General features: G+C 39.0%; 1 protein-coding gene across 1 annotated transcript in view; it reads left to right on the forward strand.

Moving 5' to 3' along the window:
* The window catches only part of UGDH (UDP-glucose 6-dehydrogenase), a 44,011-nt gene extending 40,754 nt beyond the window's left edge, over window positions 1–3,257 (forward strand). The window contains exon 12 of the mRNA XM_004384665.3: window positions 1,594–3,257. Within this exon, the coding sequence (XP_004384722.2) occupies window positions 1,594–1,704 (111 nt within the window). The 3' untranslated portion in view covers window positions 1,705–3,257. The remainder of the gene's footprint in view (window positions 1–1,593) is intronic.
* Window positions 3,258–10,044: the final 6,787 nt, after the last annotated feature.

Here is a 10,044-nt window from a genome sequence, read left to right on the forward strand (position 1 = left end):
AACAATTAAAAAAAAAATTCAGTGTTCATTTCTTATTCATGACAAATTCAAGGATCAGATGGCATCTTTGCCTGTTAACACTCCCATCAGGGACCTTGGGGACTTTTCTGCCCCACCCCTCCTTAGTGAGTGTTTTTCCCAGTCATGTCTCAGACTCAAATATGTTATTTTAAAAAGGTTATTTGCCAGACATAGTCACATTTTCTCCCCTTCCTGTGTTACTCATGTAAGGGAGAAGATATGTAGAAAGACTCATATTTCAAATGAGTTTGAGTTCTTTCAAAAGCTAACTTTTCGTACTAAGGATTTTTTTAAAAATTAGAAATGGAATCACTAAATAAACAGAATTTATAAATCACTACAGAGGATAATTTATTAATATAAAGCAGAAGCCTTTCTTTTGTGGAATGAATCAGAATTAACTATTCTTTAATTCTAAAGAAATTGTATGAAAATTGAGTAATATACCTTATCACTGCTGTAGAGGGGAGATAAACTTATGGCTGTTTAAAGAAGCAGTGTCTTTAAAGATGAAATTGATGATGTTGGATATATGGAAAAAAATTTTAAGCATAATACGCAAAATAAAAATTGACTACCATTTATTGAAGGCCGACTGTATGCCAAACATTTCGCACACTAAACACTTTATCTAATGTAGTCCTTACCAAAACCCCTTGAAGAGGGTGGTAGTGACACCATTTTATAGGTGAGGAAAAAAAGACCTGGAGGGTTCAGGTAACACAGCAAGTGTCAGTGAGGACTTCAGCTGGGTCTCTTGACTCTGAAGCCTGAACTATTAAAACTATGCTACTATTGCTTATGCAGGAGCCCTGGTTGCATAGTGGTTAAGAGCTACAGCTGTTAACCAAAAAAGGCTGGCAGTTTGAATCCAGCAGCTGCTCCTTGGAAACCGTATGGGGCAGTTCTCTATACAGTAGGGTTGCTATGAGTCAGAATCGACTTGACGGCAGTGGGTTGTTTTTTTTTTTTTTAGATTGCTTATGCAAATTTTTTCGGATAAGGGAAATGGAAATGAAGATAGAATGTGAGAGAAAATATGAACTAACTGGAAACTGGTCTGTTAAATGCTTTTATACATGCTGCTAAAACGGTGTTGTTGTTAGGTGCTGTCGAGTCAGTTTTTGACTCATAGCGACCCCACATGACAGAGTAGAGCTGCCCGCATAGGGCTTTCTAGGCTTTAATCTTTACAGAAGCAGACCACCAGGTCTTTCTCCCACAGAGCCGCTGGGTGGGTTCGAACCTTTCAGTTAGCAGCCAAGCGCTTACCTGTTGTGCCACCAGGCCTCCTTACTAAAACAGTAGTGGCATGTGAGGGCCTGGTGGCGGGAGCAGCAGGAATGTTATGTGTAGATATGAGTATGAAAAGTGGAGTGTAGGTTGACTCTAAGAACAAAAAATAGTGAGGGAACCAAGATCTCTCATAGCACCCCAGACTACTTGAGAAACTTTTTATGCTCTCAAAAAGAAAAAATAATCTAGGTTTTCTCCTGTCACACTGCATCATATAGTTCTTACATTTATGTATTATAATTGTTAATTGTTCTTTCTAAATATTTTTTCCCTTAGATTGAAACAATTGGCAAAAAGGTGTCTTCAAAGAGAATTCCATATGCTCCTTCTGGTGAAATTCCAAAGTTTAGTCTTCAGGATCCACCTAACAAGAAACCCAAAGTATAGACATTACCATTTTTATTTCTGTTTTTTTGGTACTTCAGGATGACAGATACCTATCTGATGTTAAATGATACGTGAACCAAGTGTTTTTAAGAAAGTAAAACTATTTTTTTAATAATCAAGTTTATACTAGCTATACTACACATATCTGATAATTATGAATCTAGAATATTTTTTACATATTTTTATAATATTGTTACCTCAATTATTGGATGAATGGAAAACAATCATGTCAGTTTTAGTTGTGTCGTTTTTTGTACAATAAAAAATTAAACTTCAAACACTTCTTACTTACAAAATGCCCATAGGCAGCACTTTACTATCACATTGGAAAGAGAAAGGTACTCTTCATGTTTCTGGTCATTGGTTTATTCACTTACTGTTAAACATGTAATTGGAAGCCATGAAATTGCTATGCTGCATACTGGGCCAAACCTGTTAACCTTTTGGGTTTCTGGTTTAATTGGGTAATGTGTTTTCCAAGCCATCTCTTGTGTCTCTGAGCTGAGAAGGGAATGTGATGAATAGGATAGGGCCTCTTGTGCTTTATTTTTTGTATATGCTTAGAACATTTTCCCTATGCTTCCATTTTGGAATTAATTTTACAAGTATGGTCTGGTTAAAGTCTCCTCAGTTCCTTTGTTTTAATGAGCAGTGTCATTGGTTTTTTAGCCCAAAAATATCATCTCTGTACAGTCAATGCAAAAATGATTAAAAGGCCTTTTTTTTTTTTTTAACATTAAGAGAATATACGTAATATGAACTCTTTCCTCTTTATATCTCAGTTTTCCTTAGTGATCATTATTTTCTAGTCCAAGAGCCAAAAATATTTGTTACCTTGCCTTTGCATTCTTACTTTTTTTTTTTAATAATATTTTACTACATTTTAGGTGAAAGTTTACACAGCAAATTAGTTTTCCATTTAACAATTTTTATACAGTTTGTTCTGTGCCTTTGGTTACAATTTATACTATGTGTCAACCTTCTCATTATTTCCATTCTGTTTGTTTTGTTTCCATTGATCTAGCTTCCCTTCCCTTCCTCTGCTTGGCTTCTCATTTTTGCTTTAGGGTAAATGTTGACTGTTTGGTCTAATATAGCTGATCGTTTAAGAAACCGGATTACTCATAGGTTATGTTGTTTATTTTATAAGCCAATCTATTATTTGGCTGAAAGGTGACCTCCGAGAATGGCTTCAATTCCAAGTTCAAAGAGTGTCTTAGGTTGACAGTCTCGGGGGTTCCTGTAGTGTCTGTCAGTCCAGTAGGTCTGTGCATTCTTACTTCTATTAGTAATTGTAACTTTTCCCACTTTGCTTTAAATAAGAAAAACAATATAATCTCATGTATAAATCTAAAGAGTAGATTTTACAAATTACTTATAGCAGCATTATAAAGTAAGAATTTTTGTTTGTAAGTATTTCCATCTGCTTTTCTCTTACATCTGTTGTTGACGTTTATATTTGCAATGATTGCTTTCTGTTGTGTTGTATCATTATTGAACTATGTCAGATGTTCACTTGATGGTTGTGCTCTGCTGAATTTGTACAAACTGAGTTAAACAGATTTAGGCCTCATCCTTCAGGGATTTTACAGTTCAGCAAGAAGACAGAGACAAATATAAATATGAGGACAGAAACATCTGTACAAATACATAAATAAATCATACTCTACATCAACAACTATGTGGGTGTATTTTGTGTCATGGGGCAAGTAAATGATGAATCATGAGTTTGACTTCAGAGGGGAAAAAAAATCATTCCTTTTTGAGAAAAGGGTATTACATCAGTCTCACAAATGATGCAAGAAAGGGAGGGAATTTAGTAAGTAGACCAGGCATTGGCCATGGGCCAAATCTCTGGTGAGAATGGTTTTTATATTTATGTATAGTTATATTTTAAATGGTTGTGTAAGTACCTACATAATATCCTCAGTTTCGCCTGTTAGCCCTTTAAGAAAAAGTATGCAGACCCCTGAAAGAGACAAACACCATACTGTTTGAACATAAGATGTGCCCTTATGCATAAGCCTTCAAGGAAAGGATGAGATTATTAAATAGAATTTATTTTACATTTATACTGGAATTATTCTTGTATCTGTCTAATGTGTATTATAACCCAAAGATGTCTTGCTAAAGTATATAGAATTGGGCACTTGTTTTAAGTTGCAGGATGCTTCAGTGACTAAGATTAGCAAATAATTGTGTGTAAAGTATAATTACTGATTAAAAGGTAGAAGAACTTGATGAGTAGAGGGAAGTGGGCAAAAGAGGACTCATACAGCCAGATATTGGTGGTTCAGTGGTAAAATTCTTGCCTTTCATATAGGAGGACCGGTTAAATTCTGGTCAGTGCACCTCATGCAAATCCACCATCAGTCTGTCAGTGGAGGCTTGAGTGTTGCTATGATGCTGAACAGGTTTCAACAGAGCTTCCAGACTAAGATGGACTAGGAAGAAATACCTGGCAATCTACTTCCGAAAATCAGCGAGTGAAAACCCTGTGGATCACAACACGTCTGATCTGCAGCCAGTCATGGGAATGGCCCAGGACTGGGCAACATTTCCATCCATTATGCATGGGGTCACCATGAGTCGGGCCAACTCCATGGCAGGTAACAATAGAGCCATGTAAGCTTACTATTTACTTTGTAATTTTCTCTCCTGCTTGATACCAAGTATGGGGGAGTGGAGGGGGGAGCCCAGTAACTGAGCAGGTAACGTAATAGGGCAATTTGAGACCTTTGTGAAAAGTTGCAAAAAGGTAGTTAGCCTTACCCTCCTCTGCTGCCCACTAGGAGAATTAAAAATCATGGGTTAAAAAAAAAGTTTTTATTAGCTAGTGTGTGTGTGTGTTGAATTTTGGTGAGATTATTAACTGATACTTAAAACTGGAAATAATACATGCAGGTGGTAAAGGAATATTCAGATTGTTACAAAAGGGTATATAAAAAAGTAAAAATCTCTCTCCCACAATCGCTCTCCAGAAGTCATTTGTCATTCAATTTAAAACTTCTAGCTTTATATCCTGACTGCACCCACCCATTTGCATGTTATAAGCTTGGATAAGTTACCTAAAAGCCTTATTTTCCTCATCTTTAAAATTGAGACAATTCATCTCTAATTCAAAAGATTGTTATGAGGATTACATGAGATAAGTACTCACCTAAAGATCTTATTGGCACAGTGGCTGGCTGGTGATAAGCGCTCCTGTTGGTTAACATAAGCTGTCCCATCACACAGCCATGTGTAGGCTCTGGAATCGCTAAGAGCACAATGATTAACACTGAACATTACGGGCCAGGTACTACACTAAGCTATTTAGATGCATTTTCTCATCTATTCCTTGCGTAAATTCTTTGAGGTAAATTCTCTTATTTCTATTTTTCAGATGAGGGGCAGAAGACTAGAAAGATTGCTCAAGGTCACACAGTTAAGAAATGGCAGAATCAGAACTCAGGACAGATCTGTGTGATTCCTTCACCCAAGCTCTTAATCTTTATGTTATTCTGCTTCTCTGGAAGTGTAAAGGTGCCCAGTTGAAAAAGTCATATCTTCTCCATGTGGAGGGTAACCAGCCCTCAGCAGCAGGCCAATATTTGGCATGCAGGAGTAAAGCCCACTGTTGCCATAGCTTCTCATTTCTCAACAGAAAGCTAAAATCCAGATTTGCACATAAAATCTTTCAATTTATAAATGTTGGTGCAATATTTAAAAAATTGTGGGTTTTTCTCCACACACTGGGCAGACCAGACAAAACATTTGTGAAGGGCAGATCTAGCACAAAGACTTCCAGTTTAAAAAACACACACACACAAAACTTTTGGACATAATTTTAGACAGAAATTGTAAGAATAGTAGCAAGAATTCCTATACACCCTTCACCTACATTCCCCAAATATTAACATTTTATCACATTTGCTTACTTTGTGCTCTATCTCTACACACACCTGTATATATGTATATGTGATTATATACTTACATAAATTTTTTTCCCTGAGGTATTTCACAAGTTGCAGGCAGGATGCCCCTTTACTCCTAAATACTCCTGTGTTATACAGTTTCCGTGGATCAGAAATTCGGGAGCAGTTTAGCTGGATGACTCTGGCTTAGGGGCTCATGAGGTTGCAGTCAAGATGCTGGCCAGGGCTTTAGTCATCTGAAGGCTTAACTGGGGCTGGGAGATCTTCCAAGATGACTCACTCATATGACTGACAGGTTAATGCTGGCTGTTGACAGAAGACCTTAGTTATTTGTCAACTGGACCTCTCCATAGGGCAGCTTGACAGTCTACATAACATGGCAAGCTGGCATCCCCCTGAATAAACAAGCCAATAGAGAGTGAGGCAGAAGCTGCAGTGTGTTTTCTGACTTAGCCTCAGAAGTCACACTCTGTCATTTCTGCAACATCCTATTGCTTGCCCAGGTCAGCCATTTTCAGCATGTGAGGGGACTACAAAAGGGCACGAATACCAGAAAGTGAGAAACATTGGGAAACATCTTGGAAGTTGGCTTACCAGTTGCTGTTGAGTTGATTCTGACTTATGGCAAACCCATGTGTATCAGAGTACAACTGTGTTCCGTAGGAGTTTCAATGGCTGAATTTTCAGAAATAGATCACCAGGCCTTTCTTCTGAGGCACCTCTAGGTGGACTCAAACCTCCAACCTTTTGGTTGGCACCACTAGGGACTCCTGGAGGTTGGCTACCACAGTCTATTTCCTAAAAAACAAGGAAGAACCTTATATAACCACAGCATAATTGATACAATACTATTATCTGCAGGCCTTACTCATATTTTGCCTATTGTCCCAATTACGTCCTTTATAGCAAAAGAAAGTCTCTGGTCCTGTGTTTTATTCAGTTCTCATGGCTCTTTGGTCTTCTTTAATTAGAAACCCATCCTCAGTCTTTCTTTATATTCCTGACATTGACATTTTGGACAAGTACAGACCAGTTATTTTGTGGAATGTCTCTCAATTTGTATTTGTGTGATGTTTCCTCATGATTAGATAAAATCATGCATTTTTAGCAGGAATACCACACAAGGGGTGTCCTGTCCTCAGTGCACTATGATGTCAATTTGTCCCATTACTAGTGATGTTACTTGATTTTTTGGTTGTGGGAGTGTCTTAGGCTGGGTTTTCTAGTGGAGCAAAACCAGTGAAGAATATATGTATATATAGAAAGAGATTTATTTTAAAGAAATGGCTCACGCAGTTGTGGAGGCTGGCAAGTCCCAAATCCATGGGTGAGGCTTCAGGCTGGAGGCGTCTCCTGACTCGCGTGGTTGCAGGGGCTGATGACCCAAAATTGGCAGGTCAGATGGCAGGCTGCTGGCTCTAGATGTCAGAGGATGGTGAGTTGGATGCAGGATCTGGGGATGGCAAGCTTTGCCAGAATATCTATAAATTGCATGCAGACCACACCCCCAAGGAAACTCCCCTTTTGACTGATTGGCTGCCACATGAGATCATAAAACAGAGGATGGTTTTTGTTGTTGTTAGGTGCTGTGGAGTCGGTTCCAACTCATAGCGACCCTATGTACCACAGAACGAACACTGCCCGGTCCTGCGCTATCTTTACAATCGTTGTTATGCTTGAGCCCATTGTTGCAGCCACTGTGTCAATCCATCTCCTTTAGGGTCTTCCTTTTTTGTGCTGACCCTGTACTTTACCAAGTGTCTTAGTCATCTAGTGCTGTTATAACAGGAATACCACAAGTGGATGGCTTTGACAAAGAGAAATTTATTCTCTCACAGTCTAGTAGGCTACAAGTCCAAATTCAGGGCATCAGCTTCAGGGGAAGGCTTTCTCTGTCAGCTCTAAAGGAAGGTCCTTGTTGTCAATCTTCCCCGTGCAGGAACCCCGGGTCCAAAGGTCATGCTCTGGTCCTGGCGCTGCTTTCTTGGTGGTATGAGGTTCTCATATTTCTCTGCTTGCTTCTCTCGTTTATATCTCAAAAGAGATTGGCTTAAGACACTAATCTTGTAGATTTCATCAGTATAACTGCCACTAATCCATCTTATTACACCATAGTGATAAGATTTACAACACAGGGAAATAACCTCAGATTACAAAATGGTAGACAATCATATAATACTGGGAATCATGACCTACACATGTTGACAGATATTTTTGGGGGACACAGTTCAATCCATGATGCCAAGCATGATGTCTTTCTCCAGGGACTGATCCCTCCTGACAACATGTCCAGAGTATGTAAGACGTAGTCTCACCATCCTTGCTTCTAAAGGGCATTCTGGTTGTACTTCTTCCGAGACAGATTTGTTTGTTCTTTTGGCAGTCCATGCTATACTCAATATTCTTCACCAACACCACAATTCAAAGGTGTCAGTCTTCTTCGGTCTTCCTTATTCATTGTCCAGCTTTCACACACATATGATTCAACTGAAAATACCACGGGTTGGGTCAGGCACACCTCAGCCTTCAAGGTGACATCTTTGCTTTTCAACACTTTAAAGAGGTCTTTTGCAGCAGATTTGCCCAATGTAATGTGTCTTTTGATATCTTGACTGCTGCTTCCGTGGATGTTGATTGTGGATCCAAGTAAAATGAAATCCTTGACAATTTCAAACTTTTCTTCATTTATCATGATGTTTCTTATTGGTCCAGTTGTGAGGATTTTGTTTTCTTTATTTTGAAGTGTAATCCATACTGAAGGCTGTGGTCTTTGATCTTCATCAGTAAGTGCTTCAAGTCCTCTTCACCTTTAGCAAGCAAAGTTGTGTCATCTGTATAACGCAGGTTGTTAATGAATCTTCCTCCAATCCTGATGCTGAGTTCTTCATATAGTCCAACAACTCAGGTTATTTGCTCAGCATACAGATTGAACAGGTATGATGAAAGGATCCTGATTCACGCCTTTCCTGACTGTAAATCTCGCAGTATCCCCTTGTTCTGTCTGAACAGCTGCCTCTTGATCTATGTACAGGTTCCTCATGAGCACAATTAAGTTGGCAATGTTATCCATAATTTGTTATGATCCACACAGTCGAATGCCTTTGCGTACTCAATAAAACACAGGTAAACATCTTTCTGGTATTCTCTGCTTTCAGCCAAGAGCCATCTGACATCAGCAATGATATCCCTGGTTCCACGTCCTCTTCTGAATCCAGCTTGAATTTCTGGCAGTTCCCTGTCGACATACTGCTGCAACTGCTTTTGAATGATCTTCAGCAAAATTTTACTTGTGTGTGATATTAATGATACTGTTCAATAATTTCCGCATTAAGTTGGATCACCTTTCTTGGGAATAGGCATAAATACGTATCTCTTCCAGTTGGTTGGCCAGGTAGCTGTCTTCCAAACTTCTTGGCATAGACAAGTTAGCACTTCAAGCGCTGCATCTGTTTGTTGAAACATCTCAGCTGATATTCTGTCAATTCCTGGAGCCTTGTTTTTGGCCAATACCTTCAGTGCAGCTTGGACTTCTTCATTCAGTACCATCGGTTCCTGATCATATGCTACTCTTTGAAATGGTTGAACGTCAACCAATTCTTTTTGGTATAATGGAGGATGATTGCATATCTGAAAAATCACTGAGAATCATGGCCTAGCCAAGTTGACATATAACCTTAACCATCACTGATGGTGTCTGCCAGGTTTCTCTACTGTAGAGTTACTGTTTTCCACTTTATAATTATGTTTCTTCTGGGGAGATACTTTGAGACTATGAAATTGTTACTCAAACTTTCATCCACTAGTTTTAGCTCCCATTGATGTTTCTTTTTTTTTTTCATTTTTTAAATTTTATTTTATTTTTGTGCTTTAAATGAAAGTTTACAATTCAAGTTAGACTCTCATACAAAAATTTATACATATTGTTATGTGACCCTAATTGCTCTCCCTGTACTGTGACAGCACACTCCTCCTTTCCACCCCTGCTTTCCCGTGTCCATTCAACCAGCTCCTGACCCTCTGCCTTCTCATCTCACCTCCAGAGAGGAGCTACCCATTTAGTCTCATGTATCTACTTGAGCTAAGAAGCACACTCTTCATGACTATCATTTTGTGTCCCAGAGTCCAGTCTAATCTTTGTCTGAAGAGTTGGCCTTGGGAATGGTTTTAGTGCTGGGTTGACAGAAAGTTCGGGGGACATGCTTTCTGGGGTTCCTCCAGTCTCTCAGTCAGACCATTAAGTCTGGTCTTTTTACTAGAATTTGAGTTCTGCACCCTACTTTTCCCCTGCTCCATCAAGTACTCTCTGTTTTGTTCCCTGTCAGAGTGGTCATTGGTGGTAGCCAGGCACCATCTAGTTCTTCTGGTCTCAGGCTGATGAAGTCTCTGGTTTATGTGGCCCTTTCTGTCTCTTGGGCTACTACTT

This window comes from Trichechus manatus, unplaced genomic scaffold, assembly GCF_000243295.1.
Source record: "Trichechus manatus latirostris isolate Lorelei unplaced genomic scaffold, TriManLat1.0 scaffold00126, whole genome shotgun sequence".
In the NCBI taxonomy this organism is placed as follows: Eukaryota; Metazoa; Chordata; class Mammalia; order Sirenia; family Trichechidae; genus Trichechus; species Trichechus manatus.